The sequence below is a fragment of the Psammomys obesus genome, unplaced genomic scaffold, assembly GCF_907164565.1.
Source record: "Psammomys obesus unplaced genomic scaffold, mPsaObe1.curated_primary_1811, whole genome shotgun sequence".
NCBI lineage: Eukaryota > Metazoa > Chordata > Mammalia > Rodentia > Muridae > Psammomys > Psammomys obesus.
The window spans coordinates 23,854,822-23,876,188 of record NW_026585644.1 but is presented as its reverse complement, the minus strand read 5'-3'; the positions used below and the strand labels follow the sequence as shown (position 1 = coordinate 23,876,188).

The following is a 21,367-nucleotide window of genomic DNA, read 5'->3' as shown; positions in this document are numbered from 1 at the left end:
TTGGGGGACAGGATGTGAAAGTCACAAAGAATCAATAAAAAGTAAAATAAATAAATAAAGATAAATTAAGGAGAACACCTTTGTGACCTTAGAGTAGGCAAAGACTTCTCAGATATAAAAGTAGTAATCATTAACACACTATAAACTATCTTTTTATATAGTATTAAAAGCAAATATATATTAGTACAAATTAACTTTTATCATAGAACAGTAGTAAGAAATTGGAATGATAATTCACAAGGTACTAGAAATATCATTGTTTGCAAATTCTGTAAGTCATATTAACCCAAAACATCTTTATCTTCCATTTGAGAGAACACATATTTCCCAGTATAGAGTATATAAATGACGAAAAAGATAATATATACTTACAAGAACTGCTTAACTTAAGATGCCATGATGTTCCATGTATTAACAGTGGAGCAAGAAGAGCTCTGGTAATGTCTGACTATGGTATAGATAGTACACTATAGCCACTACAGAGACTCTTGGTTGTTTGTGCAGGATCTGGACTTATGTATACTCTATGCTTCAGTGATTCTATGCTAGGTATATATCCCAGAAGTATATCTTTCCTGAAGATACAGACTTGCAGATGGCTTTCTATTCTAATTTTAGCTCTTTATTTTACCTATAGTCTCTACTTCTGAGTAAAGGCAGCATTTCTTATCTCCTGGCTATTGTGTTATTGGGTTGTTGTTATTTTTTTAATGAGTCAAGTTCAGTCCTATATCCCAGAAAATGCTCTAGCTATTATAAGTGGAAGTGATTTTTGTAATGGCATTGAAAATTTTTTTTAAAGGAATATAGTTATGGGTGTTGCTAATAGTTAACTCTTGTTTCAAAGCTTTCTTTCTAGGAGTTACATTCAGATGAGTTTTCATGCTATACCAACACCACCACGATGGAAGCCAGAGGCTGGAAGTTCATGCTTTCCCTTTACCGTCTCTCTTACTGTGGCATCAGGGCCACTGGTAGAGTTTTATAATGTTTACATATATGTTATCTTACTCATGTGGGTGTATATTTCTTGTCATTAAAAGAATCACAGAAATGGCAAAACATCAGCCTCTACAATAGCTTTGTCTCCCAGATTTCATGCAGTATGTGTATGAAATGTGAAGAAAGTGAGCCTGTTATGCAACAACAGTTACAAATGACTCTAACAAGTGTATTCTTTAGCTTTGAAACCCTGCAGTTAAGTCAGCAAAGCCATGGTATCTGCCTAAACTGAAGCCTAGAGAAACACCATTTTTATTGCTACCTAAACCTCAGTTATATTTTATTTGATTATCTTTATAGTATACAAGCAGTGTAGCGTAGATTGTTCTTTACTAAACAGCATCTGTTTTCTGTTTTCATAATTAAGCTTTAATCTGTAATGTTGCATTGAGTTTGTGACTATATATAATGTCAGAACTATAGTAAAGCATGTAGAGGATGTTTTAAAAGAAGCAACCTCCAGCACTGGAGTTAGGGAAATTCTGGGTTTTAGTTAGTGTAGCTTAAAGGCTTCTTTTAGTTTCCCTTTAGGAATGTAAAATGCATGTTTAAGTGTCCTAGCATTGTTTCTTTACTATTACCACAAATCCACAGCTTTTAGAAACAATTATTTTATGGTTCTCATAAGATGGGAATTTTGCCAGCTCTGTCAGAGTCTGTTACCATCCTTCTTTGTTTTGTTGGCCAAATTTCATTCCTTGTGCTTCTGGACAGAGGTTTACATTCCTTTACTGGTTATCACCTGACAGTTGTTCTTCAGTTTCTCAAATATTCTGTAATTCATTGGATTATGGCTCTTATCCTTTGTTTTGAAGGGAAGCAACTGGAGGTTTCATATCAGTCTTTTACATCCTCACCCTGGCTTCTTCCTTACAGACTTTTTGACCCTACCATGGAAGGTTTTCTGTTTTGTTAGCTCAAGTCATTGTACTTCTCAAGCGAGCTATTTTGGTTTAATTTTTCTGCTTCCAAGGCCATGTCCTTATGCATCTGCATAGTTCTCTTGCCATTTAATGTTCTCACAGATTCCAGGGCAAGAACAAGGATGACCTCTTCTTAGTCCTGCTTCTGAAGCAGCTGTCAAGTAGATCTACACGGTGCGCTTGTCTAAGTGCTCCGTATGCAAGGATATCCTGGGAAATTTTGAGTTATTTTATCATGTATTTATTGCTTCAATGAATGATATAGAACAGAATTAAAGGATCAGACTAGGTCTTTATCATTAGTAGCAAGAAGGCCAAGACAGTTACTGGTGTTAGAAGAGTAGGATTTTTATTTCTTTCATTTAACTGGGATATTTAAGAAAAACATGTAAATAGACATCAACCTAAAAGTTTATTTTATACAATAATTCTTGAATAAGAGCAAGTGCAGTCTCTTATCTTTGATTAAAAGACTGTTAATATGTGTGATTTTTCTGATGTGGAATTGCTCAGGTTTTTAAAGGGATAGGTACCATTTTTGCTGAATGCCTCAAAAATGTTAGGAAGTTGCATCTTTTAAATATTAATCATTTATTTCTTTGGATGAAAGCAACACCTTTTATATTGATAGGTAGATTATTGGAGTCTGCTTTTGTTAGGGTCAAATAATATTTATCAAATAAATGATTTACTTTTTAATTTAAATACTGCTTAACATGTGTGGTCATTAGTTTGAAAAAATAAAGAGTACATCATTTCTCTATAGGTCCACTGAAAGTGGGTGTTGAATTAATATATTGATATTCTTACTATTTTCTTTTGTAAACAGTGGGGAAGGATGAATTATTAGCATTTCTTAAACTTTAGTTACTGACAAAGATGGATTTTAAGTTTCTTTACCTTAGTGTTTAATGAGTCTGAGTATTTATTTATTTATTTTAATTAAATTTTTATTTTTTTATATTAATTACAGTTTATTTACTTTGTACCCCAGCTGTAGCCCCCTCCCTCATTCCCTCCCTCATCTCCTCCTATTCTCTTCTCCAAGTCCATTGATAAGGGAGGTCCTCCTTCCCTTCCATCTGACCCTAGCTTATCAGGTCTCATTAGAACTGGCTGTACTGTCCTCCAGTGTGGTCTGGCAGGGCTGCTCCCCCATCAGGGTAAAGGTGGTCAAAGAGCCCGCCACTGAGTTCATGTCAGAGACAGTCCCTGTTCCCCTTACTAAGACACCCACTTGGATACTGAGCTGCCATTGGCTACATCTGTGCATGGGGTTCTAGGTTATCTCCATGAATGGTCCCTGGTTGGTGTATCACTCTCAGATATTTTGGTTCTGTTGCTCTCCTTGTGGAGATCCTGTCCTCTCCAGGTCCCACTATCTCCTCCTTCTTTGCCTGCACTCTGCTCAAAGTTTGGTTAAGAGTCTCAGCATCTGCTTTGATACACTTCTGGGTAGAGTCTTTCAGAGGCCCTCTGTGATAGGCTCCTGTCCTGTTCCTTGTTTTCTCCTTCTTCCAATGTCCATCCTGTTTGTCTTTCTGAGTGAGGATTGATCATCTTACCCAGTTACCTCCTTCTTGCTTAGCTTCCTTAGGTGTACAGATTTTAGTATGTTTATCCTATATTATAGATGTAGTATCCACTTATAAGTGAGTATGTAGTGTGTGTGTCTTTCTGCTTCTGGGATACATGAGTCTGATTATTGCCAGCAGTTTCTGTCTGTGTTCTGTCTTTCCAGTGACCATTTTACATGTGCCTCTTCTCTTCTCAATGCAGGATGATGTGAATGCCTTGGGCAGCAGCTCAGCTGACCTATTACACTGGACCACTGCAACCACCATGAAAGTCTTGTCTAATACCACGACTACTACCAAGGCTGTGCTGCAGGCTGTCAGTGATGGGCAGTGGTGGAAGAAGTCCTTAGCATACCTGCGGCCCCTCCAAGTAAGAAAGGCGTCTCTTTGAAAACAGTTTTCTGACTTAAACCAATTCATCAGTGCTGCTCACCAGTTGTCACAGTGAAATCTGTGATTGTTAAAATGTCTTAAGAAATCTGGTCCTTCCTTCACGTAAAGAGTGAACAGTCTAATTCATAGAATGTAATGCTCTTCCATGCATTGCTTGTAAAGAAACAGATTCATTTGGGTAGCATCTGGTTTATAAATCAGCATTAAAATTCAGCTTTTGCTGTATTTCTGTGAGCTGGTGGTTGAGGACAGGTGGTATCAGCTTGGGGACAGGTTTACAGACTCCTGCTTCTGCCCTGGAGTTTACAGATGAAGCTAACAACAGAACAGTTGAGCCTGCTTTGATGATGTCCTTAATCTGTGTTTGCCTTGCTGCCTTCTCTATTATGCCACACTGTAGTTCTTTGTACTGTACCAGAAAATAAAGGATGAAGAAATGTGGGTGCAACACCAGAGCATTTCAAATACATACTCATGAAATTGTCACTCATTCACTGACCCATCTACCTACACGTTCATTTAGCACATACTTACAAGTATTTTTTTTTTTTTTTTTTTTTGGCTCAGATACACTTATAAATACTAGTAATAGAATGAGGGATGACTTCTGTGTAATTTTGTTCTCTACAATGGTGGAAGACATGAAACATTTACAAAACAGTGAAATGGTACTGCACTGTGAAGACAACTTCAATATGGCGGACTTGTAGTCAACATTATACTGATTGGGAGAAACAGAAAGCACTCTTTCAAAAATCAGTGTGAGATAATGTTGTCCTCTATTACTACTCTTAAGTATAGCAGTCCGTATCTTAGCCAAATTCATAAGGCAAGAGAACTCAATAAAAAGGATACAGACAAGAAAGGAAGGAGACAAATTGTCCTTGTTTTCAGATGATATGATTCTATGGCTAAAAGTCCTAAAGATTTTACCAGAAGACTTGAAAGTCTTGTAAGTACTCTCAGGAAAATAGCAGGGACACAGTCAGGATTTAGGAATCATTACCTTTTCTTTCATTAAAAAACAAAACAATATCAACAACGAAACACTCCCTTTGCTTTGCCCAAAGTTTGGCTCTGAGTCTCAACATCTGCTTTGGTCCCCTGTTGGGTGAATCCTTTCAGAGCACCCTCTATAGTAGATTCCCATCCTGTTTCTTCTCTTCCATCGCTTCTGGTGTCTATCTTGTTTGCTATTCTGAATGAGAATTAGGCATCCTCCCTAGCTAGTCCTCCTTAATATTTATTTTCTTTAGGTCTGTAGATTTTAGTATGGGTATTCTATATTATATGGCTAATATCCACTTATTAGTGAGTGTATACCATGCCTGTCCTTCTATTTCTGTGGTTATCTAACTCAGGATGATCTCTTCTAGTTCCATCCATTTGCCTGTAAATTTCATGATTTCTTATGGAAGAAGAGTGGGGTGGGATTAGAGAGACATGGAGGGGACAGGAGCCCTAAAAGGAGACCAACAAAAACTAAAAGATATGAGCCCAGGGGGTCCTGCAGAGACTGATGCCTCAATGTAGGATCATGCATAGAAAGGACCTAGACACCCTGCTCAGATGTGGCTGATTGGCAGCTCAGTCACCATGTGGATCTCTGAGTGAGGGGAGCAGGGGCTGCCTCTATCATGAACTCAGTTGACTGCTTTCTGATAACTCACTATGCGGCCTTGCCAGACTGTTGTTGATTATTAATATTTATTGATTTATCTTTTAGTTAAACAGCCATTATTCCTAAATCAGCTGTATACCCAAATTACCACACAGAATCTAGGATTAATTTAATTAACCTAGAGCACAATCCTGTGTAATAGTTACTCAATCCTAAAACTCCAAGCCCTCAGAGCTTCCTCCCATTCAGAATTTCCAACATTTTACTTGCTTTTTAGTCATATCTTAGGTCTGGTTAATCTTTCTTCCTGGTTCCAAGTCCTCTCTTGCCAATCTCTGCTCTCCCACTCCTCCTACTCGCTTCCTTCTTCTCCTCTCCAGACCAGGATGCCCCACCCTATTCTCTCCATTCTCAGCATTGTTCCTGGTTGTTTTATTGACAATACAGAGAAATGGTGGCATGTTTACAAAAACTTGAGACAGGTGATGCTTAAAATAAGCATCACAATTGCAATGTCCAGATTGAAACCAGATAGTGGAGTAGAGACATCAGCATTTGAATGAACAAGGGTAATTTGTATACATTCCAAAAGAACAATGTACCACCACCAGGCCATGGAGGAAGAGGATCCAAGCAGTCCTGATGAGACTTAACAAGCTATGGACAAGTGCACATTTTGTGATATTTTCTGGTACCTGAATTCAGCTCCCAATCAAGATGGCTCTTTATTTCAAAATGGAGTTATACCCAGGCTAACTTAAACTCTTCATTCCCCCTTTTTCTTGTTAATTAGGAGGCCAATTTGATTATGTGCCTCAGAAAAGGTCACCTTGCTCCTCTAACTTTTACCCAATCCTGTAAAGACAAGGCTTGTGCCCCCCTGCTTGCTGCCATGGAAACCCCCTGCTCACAGACTTTCCCTTTAAAAAACCTGCTCACTCAGAGCTCGAGGTCCCACTTCTCTACTGCGGTGTCAGTGAGACTTGGGTCCCAGGTCCGATCTCTCACTCTCGTAATAAAGCTCTCTTGCTATTGCAAATAAATAAAAATAAAGGTATGGTCAGATGGCAGTAGTGGAGAATTCTCCCTTTCAGTGGACTAGGGGAAGAGGATGAGGAGAAAAGGTGTGATTAGGAGGTGCTAAGGGAGGGGGCTACAGCTGGATACAAAGTGAATAAATTGTAATGAGTAAATAATGAATAAATGATGAAGAAAACATTTAAAAAACAAAACAAAAATAGTTTATTTTTATTTTATGTATATTGGTGTTTTGCCTGTATGCATGTCTGTATGAGCTTGTAGTTACAGACAGTTGTGAGCTGACAAGTGGGTGCTGAGAATTGAATCCAGGTCCTCCAGAAAAGCAGTCAGTGCTCTTAACTTCTGAGCCATCTCTCTAGCCCTTCATTTCTTTACAATGATGTTCAATTTAACTGAAAGAACTCTGGAAAACAGTCTCATTCATAGTATTACTAAAAACAAACACAAACAAGCAGAGACTTAAAGCTATCACCAATGAAAGCTATAAAGAATTAATGAAGGGAGGCATATAGGAGAAGATGGAAGGATAATCAAGTTCCTGGATACACAGAATATTAAATGCTATTAAAAGTGTTGTATAGATTCAGCCAATGACATTCTTCAGAGGACTAGTAAGAACCATACTGACATTCACATAGTAACCTAATAGACCTTGAATACCCAAAACAGTCTTGAACTAATGAATGGTTCAGGTTTGACATACACATGTATTACAGAAATGTGATAATAAAAACAGCATATTAGTGATCCCAAAATTGATCCTGAGTTAGGTGCCCAATCCTCATTCAAAAAGGCAAATGGGATAGACATCAGAAGAGAGAGAAAACAGGGAACAGGACAGGAGCCTACCACAAAGGGCCTCTGAAAGACTCTACCCAGCAGGGTATTAAAGCAGAATCTGAGATTCACAGCCAAACTTTGGACAGAGTGCAAAAAGGGGGAGAGAGAAAGACCTAGAGGGGACAGGAATTCCAAAAGGAGAGCAACAAAATAAAAAAATCTGGGCCCAGGGATCTTTTCTGAGCCCGATATTCCAACCAAGGGCCATGCATGGAGATAACCTAGAACCCTTGCACAGATGTAGCCCATGGCAGCACAGTCTCCAAGGGGAACAGGGCCTATCTTTGACATGAAATCAGTGACTGGCTCTTTGATCACCTCCCCCTGAGGAACAGGGAGCAGCCTTACTGGGCCACAGAGAAAGGCAATGCAACAAGTCCTAATGATACCTGATAAGCTAGGGTCAAATGGAAAGGTAGGAGGACTTCCCCTATCAGCAGACTTGGAGAGGGTCATGGGAGGAGAAGAGGGAGGGAGGGTCTGATTGGGAGGGCATCAGGGAGGGGGCTACAATTGGGATACAAAGTGAATAAATTGTAATAAATAAAAAGAAAAAAAAACACACATAGTATACTAGCTGATGTATTAGGGTAGAAAATTTAGAAATGAAGCTATGCCCCTAAGGCCACCTGACTCTAAATTATGATACTAAAACGATATAGTGGGGAAAATTATCCTGTATAACAAGAGTTCCTTGGAAAACTGAATACCTACACACACAAGAATGAAACTAGATCCCCATCTCTCTGTGCCATTCAGGGTCCTTTATGAAGGACCTGAAACCTCAAGGCTACTAGAGGAAAACCTGGGATTCTAGGTATAGACAGTAACTTTTTGACTAGGACTCCAGTTGCTCAGGAGAGAAGAGCAAGCATGGACAGACAGGACTGTGTCAAACTTGAAACGTTCTGCAGATCCAAAGGAAGGAACAGCATTCTGACAAGAATGCCCAGCAGATGGAGAAATCCTTGCTGAGTAGTCACTTGTCTGACAAAGAATACATAAGTCTGGAATGCAGAAGTATTGCGAAGAGACAGCCTTCACATAGTGCACAGTGATTACCCCGACACATTTAAGTAATTACAGTAACAATAATCAAATTGATAAACAGGCAACATTCGGACATTTCTGACAAAGTACAAATGGGTAATGAGTACATAAAATGTTCAATATTTTAATCTGTCAGATAAATACAAATCAAAACTATGTTTAGTATCTGTTTCAAACCAGAATGTCTGTCACCAAGGAATAGCCAAATACTGGAAAGACTGTGGGGAAGAAAGATGTCTTGTTCTTGTTGGTGGGTTCCTGCCAATGAGGAAATTGCCATAGGGGTTTCTCAGATGGAATCAGGACTTCTCTGGAATCCACTCACAGCACTGCAGGGTATATCCCCAGAAGAATCAGTTTACTGACTACAGCTCTATCTGCATGCTTGTGTTTCTGTGACATCATTCATGTTGTCAGATGATGGACTCAGACTAAGTGCCTGTCAACAACAGAATCGATAAGTAAGAAAATGTGAGTTGTATTCAGAATGGGGTTTTGCTCAGTTATTCAGAAAAAAAAAATTGGTGTTTTCAGAAAAACAAAAAAAGTTAGAACTGTCACTAGTCGTGTTAAATGAAATGGAACACACTCAGAAAAACAATTATTATCTTTTTCCTCTTGTTCGAAAGCTTGAGAGAGGACCTAAACTAAAAAGCAGACATGGAGAAGGGAGATGGGAGGAGTGGACTATAAAGAATGTCACTGAAGTTGTGTGTGCAGTCAAGGCACATTGCATGCATAATGATAACCTTTGTATAATTAATATGTCCTATAAGTACAACTGTTAATTCTGAAGCAAACTGGTGAGAATGAATTTAAAAAGATAACTTGAACAAGTACAGTGAATAATGACTTTATTGAGCTACTAAGGTTTTGATTTAGAGGGAAGTTAGTTTTTATAGAAAATAATCATTTCATGCTGAATTGTGACTGAGCCACATAGGGCAAATTCAAAGCCCTGGTTGTGGGAAACATGATTACGTTTTTTTGTAGCACATACAGGAGTGGAGAGTGGCTTTTAGTGGGGAGGTCAGCATTGAAAGCTTCATGCGGACTGTGATGTGACTGGATTTTATCTGCACAAGATGGAAAGCTTTTGGAGAGTCTGTGTGCTGCACGTTTTCATTCATTCATTCATTCATTCATTCATTCAGCCATCTATATCTATCTATCTATCTATCTATCTATCTATCTATCTATCTATCTATCTGCTTGTTTTACATCCTGGTCATAGCCCCATCACTCCTCACCTCCCAGCCCATTCTCCCTTCTTCTTCCCCACACCCTCCTCTATTCCTCAGAAAAGAGGAGATCTCCTGCCCTTCCTCCTCAGCTCAAGTTGTATCACAGCTGAGTGTGTTCTCTTTTCCTGTGCCCTGGCAAGGCAGCCCCTTCAGGGGAAAGTAATTGAAAAGCTTACTAGAGAGTCCATGTCAGAGAGAGCCCACACCCCCATTACTTGTTCTGTGTAATATAGATGGCCCCACTATTTCTGATTCATTGATGTCATCATGGCCAAGGAAGCCAAGAGGTAGCAGAGTACATTTGAAGTGCTGCTCATAGACTGCATCTACTCTGAAATCTTCTGCTGGCCCTCTGTGTTACTCTGTCCTAGTACAAAATACAGTGATTACTTTCTCCTGGAATCAGCACCACCTCTTTCCATCCTTCCTCCTCTCCTATTCCCTCTCTTTGGTCTCTTTTTAAATCCAGTTCTCTTTATGTTGTACTTTTTAGGGGCAGGAATTTGGTAGAGCATATCGAATGGGAACTGTAGCCAATGATGACCTAGAAAGACAAGGATGCCACCCTTTTTATGAGTCAGTCATCGCTAATCCCTTTGTCACAGAGGTAAGCACAGTATACTTAACAAGATAGGTTTAACTGCCATATTATACATTACACAAGGAGAATCTAAAATTTTCTTGAAGTGTATCTTGGGCTTGGCTCTTAACATGTTGGTCATTGGTTCTGGGATTTGTTTCCTATAGATCATGATATATTGCAAGATGAAAATCTATTAACATGTTTAATTAAACAATGTGCATTAGTGAGAAATAGTTATCTGGCTCACCAGAAGCCATAAAATTCTGCCATCATGTTTTCTAAGTAAAAGTGTTGCTTTCATGTCATCTGAAGTGACCCATGTCACCTATTAGCAGGTTCCTGTGGAAAGTTTTGCTGAAGTGTTGCTGAGAACTGGAAAGCTGGCAGAGGCTAAAACAGAAGTGTTTCCAACCACGGAAGGTAAGGCAGGCTGTGATCTCTCAGCAGGGCATCAGGCCTGTTAGAAGAGCAACAAATGTGTGAATTTCTGTATAGTTTGGAAAAATGAAGTTTTCAGTAATTTTGAATTACCTCAATGGCATCATTTGTTGAAAGTATTTATTGAGTTCTTACTGTTTTCTGGATACGCATTTAAAAGGGTGAATAACATACAGTTTCTTTCAGTTGCTAATTGTCATAGTGAACAGTGCACAGTGTTCAGTGTTTATTTCTGTTCTCTGAATGTAGAGCTGTAATTGACCTACAGAGTTTTCTACATAGTGACACATAGTTCTAGGTAGTTTTTGGAAGAGAAAGAAATGTGCAAGTGTACTATAGACAGCCTGTTTGTGTTTTCTACCACTTCTTTTTAGTTTTATATTTCTTTTGGAGTTTCTAAGCATTGCTTAAAAATGATCTCAAAATTACATTTGTGTGTGTGTGTGTGTGTGTGTGTGTGTGTGTGTGTGTGTGTGTAAGGAAAACTTGTGAGTCAGTTCTTTCTCCCAGCAAGTGAGTCCTGAAGAATAGCCCTGAGTTCATGAGGCTTGTGGTGGTGCCTCAAAACTGCTGAGCAATCTCCCCTGTCCTAGGTGTTTATTCAGTAGTGTCTTCCAGCTCTTCTGCCCTTTGTTATCCATGTTTGTCAAGGTTCAAAGGCTGCTACAGCTCCCACCTCCTGTTCTATTCCCTGGCATCCGTGAGAAGGAAAGGAGAAGATGAGGGCAGAGCTTCTTGATCCTAGTACAGCCTTCAGTTACTGAGCACTAGGCACCTGGAACTGTCAAGAAGCCTGGCCTGAGCCATCCAGGCTAGCATAGTGCTTGGCATGTGCAGCGAAATGGGGAAAGTATGCTAAGAAAGACCGTTTAATTTTCCCTTAAGCAAGATACTACAACATAGGGAATATATTGTCTTTAGTGTTTGCTTGCACTTGGTAAGATGAGAGTCAGGTAGAGTACTTCTCTATGTGGGTCTCATGTCTGCCATTTCTGTTCATTTGGAAGAGGGGTCAGGCAGGGAGGCCATGATGTAAGAGTGGCGGGGAAGGTCTTTGTGCTGCCACATCAAATAGACTTTCACTGAAAGCTGAGGCATCTTAAGCAGATTCTTGTTATGTATTGTTATAATGTTATATTGTTCCAGTTTCTGAATCTTTAGAAGGGTTCATAGCATAGGTATTCCATCCCTGGAGCTGATTCTTGGACGATGTCACAGGGGGCACCATCTCTATACCTGTGCTTTGTTATCTTCTGGCCTGTTTAGCTGGTTTTCTCCTTACACCTGTCAATTCTATTACGGTTTCACCTTTTTTGCTCAGGATCCATCTGTGTAATTCTCCTTATTGATTACATATTATACTCTCTTAGAGTATTTTAAGAAATACTGAAGCTTTCTGATTAAATTGGAGACCATGTCTTTTAGAATCTTTAGATTTGGGCCTCTTTGATTATGAAATTATACTTAAGTATATGTATGTACTTTTCCTTATATTGGTTCATCTGAGCTACCATAGATCCTTTCTTCAAAATGCCATGTTTGTGCTCTGGGCCCTTTCTCCTGGCAGCACAGAGAAGCCATCTGTCCTGTTCAACCTGAAGCTCAGTCTCCAGCTGTTACATCTACTAATACTCCAGCCAGAAGCTACCGGGTACTCTATTTGGGACATACAAAACGATTATTTCTCCATGTGGCAATGAAGGACTGTGTGGGTATCATGGTCAGTAGAGCTAGAGTATGCTCTCCGTTGTTCCGAATGCATGTTTGTGTGCTGTTGGTGGAGTCCATACGATTTCAGGGTACAAGGCTTTATTTCTGTGTCCTGATATTTTTTTTCATATTTAAATCTTTCAAATAATTCTTTTGTTTTTGTTTTTTAAATAGCGAATATTACTTCATGGGAAAATTATTTTAGGGCTAAGAAAGGATTTTTTTTTTTTTTGTATGTGCCATTAATTTGATGTGAACATTCAATTTAGGATGGTTTTAATAATAACCTCTTTTATGTGGATTTATCTTTTGTGAAGCATGTTCTAAACTATCAAATATGTTGTCTTTGGATAACCCTAACATATAGAAAAACTATACATAATAGTTTTATGACAGATAATTTCTAGAAACTCAGCAGAAGTGAAGAATAATAGAAACAATTTAAAATTTAAAGTCGTGATAGGAATCTGGTTCTTGATGGGTTCTGATACAGAATAGAACCACATTTAACTGACCTGATGATTTGAATTTTTAGAATCTTTTAATAAAGTTGGTAGAGAAATTTTTATGGAAACCTACTGAAAATAATTAATCATTATTTATTTAGCAGAATGAATGGTTTAATGGCTAATGATTTCCAAATCAATACTTGGGGTGATTTCCTCTGTGCATCTAGTTCTGGAATGCAGTTCGTCATGGAGTGCATAGACAGATTATCTGATTCTGGATGTATAACTTCCATGGGAAAATGCATTGCATTTGATTTGCAGGCTAACATTGCAAATTAAACTCATACAAACTCCCAGAAATAGACCAGCTCTTTTTAACATGCGTATATTTTAAACTGTGATGTAAAGTTCTTGTGGTTGATTTTTCTAAAGCCACTATGGAATTTGGTGGGTCCCTGTGAAACCCCTTGATCAGCTTGTTTATCCTCTCCTCTGAAATCGGTCATATGTTGATTCCAAGGTGGTGATGCTTCTTTTGTGCTGGGCTTGTTTGGCTCTTCACAGCAGCTCTTGATTCCCAATGAGAGCCATAGAAAATTTTGATGACCAGGATGCCCTCTGTTTCTAGTCCTCCCATCAATTTACTTTAATGACTGCTCTATTAGGAGAAGCCTTGTGGTGTTCTGGAAGAAATTAATGAGTTGTATTCTGATATGGAAGGAAAATGATATGTGACACCAGCAGCTGTGTAGTGATCCGGGAAGAGACAGGATCTTTTCTTCCTAGTCTTGTAATGGTTGTGGTTCCTGGACAGCTGTGTCTCTTCCAATAGTAAAGTGCCTGGGTCATTGTGAGCCTAGCTGGCTGAGTGCTGGAAGCCCAGACTTGTATAACTGTTCTAGAAAGAAACTTCTGTGGAGAGTAGGTGGCCAACAGTGAGATGGAGCATTTGATAAACATAAATGAAGGCTTTTCCTTCCAAAATTTTATTAAATCATTTACTATTCATAATAAAATTGAAAAAAATTCTGCATTGGCTAGACCCACAGACCTTCACCTAGACACCTAGAGTTTGACAATTTATCTTTTATTATACATGCTATAGTTATTTCTTTACCCTTCTGCCGCCAAATCCAAGTTATTTTTTATGTTTTTCAAGGTAAGTTACAGACACTTCCACACATCTCTCCTCAACATTATACTGTGAAGGTTTTGATATAGAGTTACTATTTCCTGCTTTTTCAAAAGATAAAGATTATCAACCTGAAAAAGAAAAAATAGTCCAACTGAGTTCTGACAGTGCCGTTGTGACCTTCTACCCTGTCAAGAAAGAGCGTGTTCTTGTTACCCAGAGCTCTGTGGCCTCCTCTCGGTCGGCACCCCTCTCCCCCGAAGGCATCAGGCTCTGACTTTGCCCACTGTGCACACATCTTGGCTGGTTGGAATATCTACAGTGGATCATTTGGCATGCGTTCTCTTTGTACAAGACCTAATTTGAGAGTATTTGAAATCCGTCCATGGCACATTGTCTGTTTCCTGCTCCAGTAGTGCCTCATGTGAGTAGGACACCATTTATTCATTCTCTTCTGAAGGGACATGGCAGATTCTGTCTCATGGCTACTATAAAGTGCTGCGGTGGACTTGCTGATGTAAGTGTCCTAGAGACATACTTTTATTTCAGTTAAGCAGATTTGGAATTTGTAATTGCTGGATTAAGGAATCTGCATTTAGGCTGGAGAGTTAAGAGTGCTGGTTGCTCTTCTGGAGGATCCAGGTTCAATTCCCAGCACCCACATGGCACCAACATACGCATGATGTACAGACACACATGTAGGAAGAACATCTGCTCACATAAAATATAAGCACTTTAAAAAGATTATGCATTTGATTCCTTCTATAAGAAAATGTTAGACCTCTCTTGCTCTTTAGATGAGCTCTTTAGAATCTTGTGGATTCTAGTTCTTCAGTCCTGCAGGATCTGACTAGTACAGCATGTGGTCATACTCCCCATTTAGAGACCACCCTGAAAATGGATGATTCACCAATGCTACCCATCTTTTTCAGTGGCAGCTCCTCCCAGACTCTGTCATTTGGTGCCTTCCCAGTACCTGTGTCAGTGTCTGGGGAAGATGTCAGTGTGGTCCAGCGCTGCCAGCCAAGCAGGAAAAGTTCCCCTTTAGGGAGTGTCACACCCGACGAAGCCAGCACCTCAGTGAAAGCCTCAGAAAAGACTTCAGGGAAGTAGTGGGAAACAGAGTTGGGATTTATGAAGGAAGATAAGTTAGTACAACCAAGGTTAGGTGGGGCTGTCTCAATAGAGTCATGTGTCTGACAAATGTCGTATATGATTTTTGTGAACTCTGAGCTGATGCTGATAAAGGGATATAATTTCTAAGTAGGTTTCAAATTAAGCAAAGTTTAAAAATTAAGTAAACTGTAAAGTTTGTATATGTAAGATAGTATAGGTAATTGTGAAAGAATTTCCCTCTGTAAAGATAACTGTAATGTGGCTGGTGAGGTACATTGTTGGGTTTAGAAAGAAAGAAGTGCTGATAAGGCTGAACTTAAAGTTTCCATGTGCTCTGCTCATTAGCTGGTGTAAATCTCAGACATAGTTCTCAGCCTCACTCCATAGCAGCCTTTGCAGCCATTTTAATTTTACTGGTTGTGTTGCATTTCCTCATGTTTATAGAGAAATGCACGCCAGTTGCAGGATGAGGAGTGCCTTTCACTTCCTGTGCACCCTTGACGTTTTTGCTCCGTCCTTCCTTGTCTTCCTATCTCTATTGTTTGTATTTTATATTGCATTTTATTTTATAGAATTGTTTGACAAGGAGAGCTCAGTCACAGGAGAACTAAGCATGGTTCTGCAGAAAGGAATGGAAAGCTCCAGGGCCTTGAACTAGGGTTAACTTCAGGATGTCATCCCATCTCTTACTCTGTATACAGATTTCTGGACATGGTCCACTTTTCTTGGACAGTTAAAATAGATGTGAAAAACCTACTAAAATGGACCAGGATGTCAAGTGTAAATAAACTGCCCCAGCACTCAAGCAGTCCTGGCGCTGGTGCTGCAGAGAGCTAGGGCTTCAGCGGGGACTTTAGAACAGGAACTTATAGTTGTATGTCATTCCATGCAGTTACGTTACCTCTAGGAATTTGTTCTGGGAATATTAGTAAGCACACATTAAAAAGCAGACTGGTCTGGTTCACTGCTTGAGATGTCAACAGCCTGCTTCCTACTGAAGGTAACTATCTTATTTGGATTTCCTGTTTCATATTTGTACACATAACTGCTTTTTTTCCTTTTTTTTTTTTTTTTTTTACTTGGGCCTATGTTTATTAGGTTTGAGATAACATTAACTAGTTTCAGTGGTTTTGTTGTTGTTTTGTTTTGTTTTAGTCGGGGTGATAATTCATGCAAAGCATCAATCCAGTATATATCCCATTAAAGCAGATGTCTTAAAAATGATAAGCTGTTTTTGTTTTCCTGTGTTTTATTCTTGTTATGTATAGGAATGCTGTATAAGAGCAACCAGCACTCTTAACTCTCCAGCCTAAATGCAGATTCCTTAATCCAGCAATTAACATTTGAATGCCAGGCTGTGTGAATGGGATCTGAAACTATGAATAATAGTCACTGCACACTCAGAGCAAATAAAAAGTTTTAACTTCATTGTTTAAACAATGGGTAGTCCTGGAAAAAGGTTGTTGTTTTTCTGATCTGGAGCATGACACAGTTATATGTGCTTGATTAACATTTCAATAGAACTACTGTGTAAAGAAGAATCTGGAAGGAGAAAGATTGAAGGTACTAGGGAGAGAGGAATTGGAAGGTTGTTAAGAGTCATGCTTTTAAGTTACAAAAAACTAATCAGTAATTTGTGGTGCAGGATAAAAGGTATATGTGAAAACCCTTTGGTGGTGACTCCTTGGCAGATTTGATAACTTTCTGCTTGTTGGGAGCAGAGGAGAGACAGAGGTCTGTTATACCCAGTTCGCGAGCCCCCAAAAGATCTACAGGAATCGACTCTGTTGCAAAACACATGAGGGTCTTTTTATTGTAAATTACAAGCTGCAGCTTGGGCTCACACCACTCACAGCCGAAACGGTGGGAGCTGAGTGTCGTCCCCAGGCTAGTTGGGTCATTTATAGATTCTGGTCCCTCCCAGCATGCCCAAGGCAGGGGCAAATCCTACCTGGCAAGCATCTACTGGTCAAGATGCTACATTTTGAATCCATTGGCTATAGGAACGTTCCCAGACCATTGACCATGACCAGGTGTCCCTCCCTAGGGGGATGGTCCAGTCTCCTAGCAACTGTATCTCTAGTGGGTGGGGAAAGAATGCAGTGAGGTAGCTCTCCCCTCAGGGCATTACTAACTTTTTTACTGCACCTACTTTAGGTAATAATAGCTGCTACTTTATCTTTTGGTCTCTCAGGTCCTAAACACCTCTGGAGTTTTAAGTCTGGTTTACAGGAAGGAACTCTGCTGAGGTGTCAGAATGGCTAGTTGCCAAAGGGAGAATGTCTTTCCCTAGATGTCCCTGATGTGTGTGGGCAGAAGGCACATAAAAAAAGCAAGGCTTACTGGGACTCTGAACTCTCCATTTCCATCTTTCACTGGGAAGATGAGGGGCAGCTGATTTACCTGACTGCTGAGTGCTGTGTAGGAGTGATAGGCAGCAGCAAGCACACTGCAGGCAGGCTCACTCTGTTAATCAGGGATGGCTGTTTGCATGTACTCTTCCTTCTGAGTGAAATTGGTTATCATGCTCAAATGTAAATAACTAACTCATTAATAATTATGCTTATATCAAATGGAAGTTTTGGGTTCTTTTACCACTGTAGTAACTATTACAGAAAGGACATATTGTCTATCAATATTTAGGGGAAAATCAAAACAAGTCTTAACTGAACAACAACATTTCAAGCCAGCCGAGGCAGCCACCGAGCACTCTCTTCGACTGGAGACTGCCCTGCATTTTGCCTGCTGTGCTTCACTTACTCTTCACTTAAAAGGTCAATATGCTCAGACCGTAAATCCAAGATGCTCTAAAAACCAAAGGGGCTTTTTGTAACTTGTTTGACATGTAAGCTTGAACTAAGCCGACACAGGGCTATTACTGTCTCTGCTTATCCCCTGTAGTGAGAGTGTGAAATGCTTTGCAGCACATTTATTTAATGTGTTAGGTTACTGGCCAGTCCCAGAATGTGCTGCTGAAGGGGTTCTATGCAATGTGCAGCAGTGGTGAACTCAGATCAAGAGGTCCTGGTCATTTTGTTTCTGGGGCTGTCTAATTCTGAAGGTGGCTTTCTTCCTGCTTTATCACATGTCAGAGTTTCACTGTATAGGTCTAGAACTTGGCCTAGGTGTTCTTCTAAGCTACAGCTGGAATTTTAGGTGGGTTTTTTCTTTTCTTTTCTTTTTTTTTTTTTAGGTGTGTAGACACATAGGTATGAAAATGATTGTCATGAAGGGAAGTGGTTGGTGCAGATCCCTAAAACGAGAGTGAAAACATCCAGTGGGCAGCAGTGGCTGGAGGGTCAGGGAAAGTCTATGAAAAGGCCTTTTTTGATGCTCTCATAGGAGGGGAGGTAATCATGGGCAAGGTTAACTTTGATAGAATGCATAGCCTTATGCTATCGATTTAGACTCTGTGTCTAGTACCAGGCCCTGGAGTGATTAAGACAGATAACTGTCAGATAGTATATAATGATCAAGTCAGAGAAATTTGTTCGGAGTTTGGAATCTTGGTTGGGTTTATATGGCAAAGTTATGCTCACAGGCAAGTTGTTCACCATCTCCAGCATCTTGTGGCCCTGGGAGGATAGCCTCTCTGGGATTGGCAAGGACTCCACAGTGTCAGAGTGTTTTAAAGGGAAAATAAGGTGCATCATGGGCATGCCTGTGTGTGGTTGTTGTGACTTTGGAGCAAACATTTGTGTCTACAGCGATGACTTTCATTGTGTGGACAATAAAAACCCTTAAAGAAAATCTCAAATGTGATTTTTGTGCTTGAGAATTGTCCATTTTCTGTTTTATCTACCTGTCTACCTACCTACCTACTTAACTATCATCTACCTACTTATCTATTTGTCTATCTATCATCTATCTACTTGTATATTTATCTACCAGCTATCTTATCTATTTGTCTATCATCTATCTACTTATATATTTATCTATCATCTATCTACTTAATTATTTCTCTATCATTTATCTATTTGTCTATCTATCTTATTATATAAACTGTATGTATCGCTTACATTCAGGAATGTTAGTACTGGTTTGGGACTTGTATCTGAGATACAAGTAAAGCTATTTTTAGAATACACTTTCTGAATCCAGTGAAGGTTTTCCCTCAGAGGTGTTTGCTGGAGGCTCTTTATTCTAACTGCCATCATTCCTCTTCTATTGCTGTATTTGTTTGCTTTGGAGTATCTTCCACGTTATGAGCACACTCTTAGGAACCTCCCCTGTGATGGCAAACTTTCTTGTCTTGGTGGGACTTCAGTTTGTGGAAACAGCAAAATGCACAGTAAATCAAAGAAGAGTTTAGTTGCTGTTCCAATAAAGATGTGATGAGAAGATTGTCAGTGATGTGACTTAATTTCCCAGGTGGGCTTGGCTCCAGCTACAGCTGTGGGAAATAAAGGTCCTGCACTCGCTGGAGCAAAACCACACATGTGAGGCAGATGCTCCTGACGGATCTCAGGAAGAGATGAGTGGGCTCAGATAACCTGAGATGATTTGAAGAAAATTGGAGTAGACGTGGAAATAAACTAGGTCAGGTTTCAATTTAAGGTCACATTTGAAAAGACTTTAAGAAATAAAATTAACAGGGAACATTTCTTAATATGTGAAGGGCTGAAGTTTTGTTTTGTTTTTAACTTTTATTTGCACACTCAGCCCAAATAAGTTTTAACTTCATTGTTTTAAACAATGGGTAGTCCTGGAAAAGGTTTGTTGTTTTTCTCATCTGGAGCATGACACAGTTTTATGTGCTTGATTAACATTGCAATAGAACTACTACGTAAAGAAGAATCTGGAAGGAGAAAGACTTTTTTGTTTTTTAATTTCTTTTAAAATACGGTTCCCGGAGGACTGTTAGACAGATACTGCATGGTGGACATTGTGAGGTAGACATGGGTCAGAACTTCAGCTCTCCCCAGAGATCCACCTGGGAAATCAAGTCCCACTGATGGCAGTTTTGTGTGTGTGTGTGTGTGTGTGTGTTATGTACAATTTAATTTTTCAGAATTTAGCACAGAGCTTTAGCAGCCTGTGCTTTGTGTGCTTTCTGCTACCAGTGTTCAGGTGCCTACAATGTATGGATTGTGCTGCAGTTCACCCTTAAGGGTGAAGTCTTCAGGGACACATTCATCATCTTGCATTTCTGCCTTACACCTATAGTTGTTGGTAAAAAGGTGATTTCTCCTTTTTATACTGTGTTTTAATAGTATTTGTTTAGAGAAAAAAATGATTGGTTGCTCTTGCCCTAACCTATTCACTCCTGAACGTTAAAGACTGCTTTTTATTTTAGGGACTGTCTACTTAGAGGATTCTCTTGATAGTGAATGAGGTAGTGTGTTTGGAAATGGATTTTGAAATGAATATTTGTTCATTAGAAAACTTCGTTAGTACTTTATGATTTCTCTGGAGGTCTGAACATGGTTCCTTTAGTTCCTAAGGCTTGGAGAACACATAAGCAATGTATCTTTTCTTTATAGAAACAGAACACTTTGCAAGAGGTACAGTTGAGAAAGCACAATACTTTCTCCTATGGGTTACTACAGGAAAATTTGAATTCTAGGGCAACCTCTTGCACTTACAGGTTGTTCCTCACTTTTCCAACCATCACCTAAGCTCAGATTATACTAATAACTTAAGTATTTGACCACATAAAGCAAGACTCCTGTAGGAATCCTGTATTTCTAGAATCAAGTTTCATTTACTTTGGGTTATTCAGACAGTATTCCCTTTCATTTTAGTACACTTTTGTTAAAAAAAACTTTATTAAAAATTTGCAAATACACACACTGAATTATCGAGGTCCAAATCATCTACAGTTCAGTGAGCTTCTATACTGTTAGTTGCCATTCTGCACAGAGGCTCTAGAACCTTATGTTGGTTTTTGCTTTCAATATGTGTGTGTACTCACCCACCACAAACAATGAAAAATGCCTAACTGAGCTGGCAAAAAAAGCTACTTTGAATCTTCCTTCCTAACTCACTTTCATTGCCTGCATTCAGTTCCTCCTCATCCTCTAGTAGTTAGCCTTTCTTCTTCTGTTTTCTTCATGTTTTACTTTATCCATATGTACATTTTTACATATGTTCATATATTGTCTTCTAGATTCCACAAATGAAGGAGAACATGCATATTTTTCTATATGTGACCTTGCTCATCTCTCATTCTCAGCACTGTGGCCAGTTGCGCATCCATCTACTGAGCACTGCCTGCTGCAGAATGCAGCTTCTCTGAGGAAGGCTGA

At 39.3% G+C, this 21,367-nt stretch overlaps 1 protein-coding gene across 3 annotated transcripts in view; it reads left to right on the top strand.

The window, feature by feature from the left end:
- The window catches only part of Nbas (NBAS subunit of NRZ tethering complex), a 299,994-nt gene that overhangs the window by 163,844 nt on the left and 114,783 nt on the right, over nucleotides 1–21,367 (top strand). For 2 of the 3 annotated variants that reach the window (XM_055625653.1, XM_055625635.1), the window contains exons 36-38: nucleotides 3,705–3,872; nucleotides 10,185–10,298; nucleotides 10,607–10,694. In XM_055625653.1, the coding sequence (XP_055481628.1) occupies nucleotides 3,705–3,872; nucleotides 10,185–10,298; nucleotides 10,607–10,694 (370 nt within the window). The remainder of the gene's footprint in view (nucleotides 1–3,704; nucleotides 3,873–10,184; nucleotides 10,299–10,606; nucleotides 10,695–21,367) is intronic. The other variant, XM_055625644.1, reaches the window with a different exon arrangement.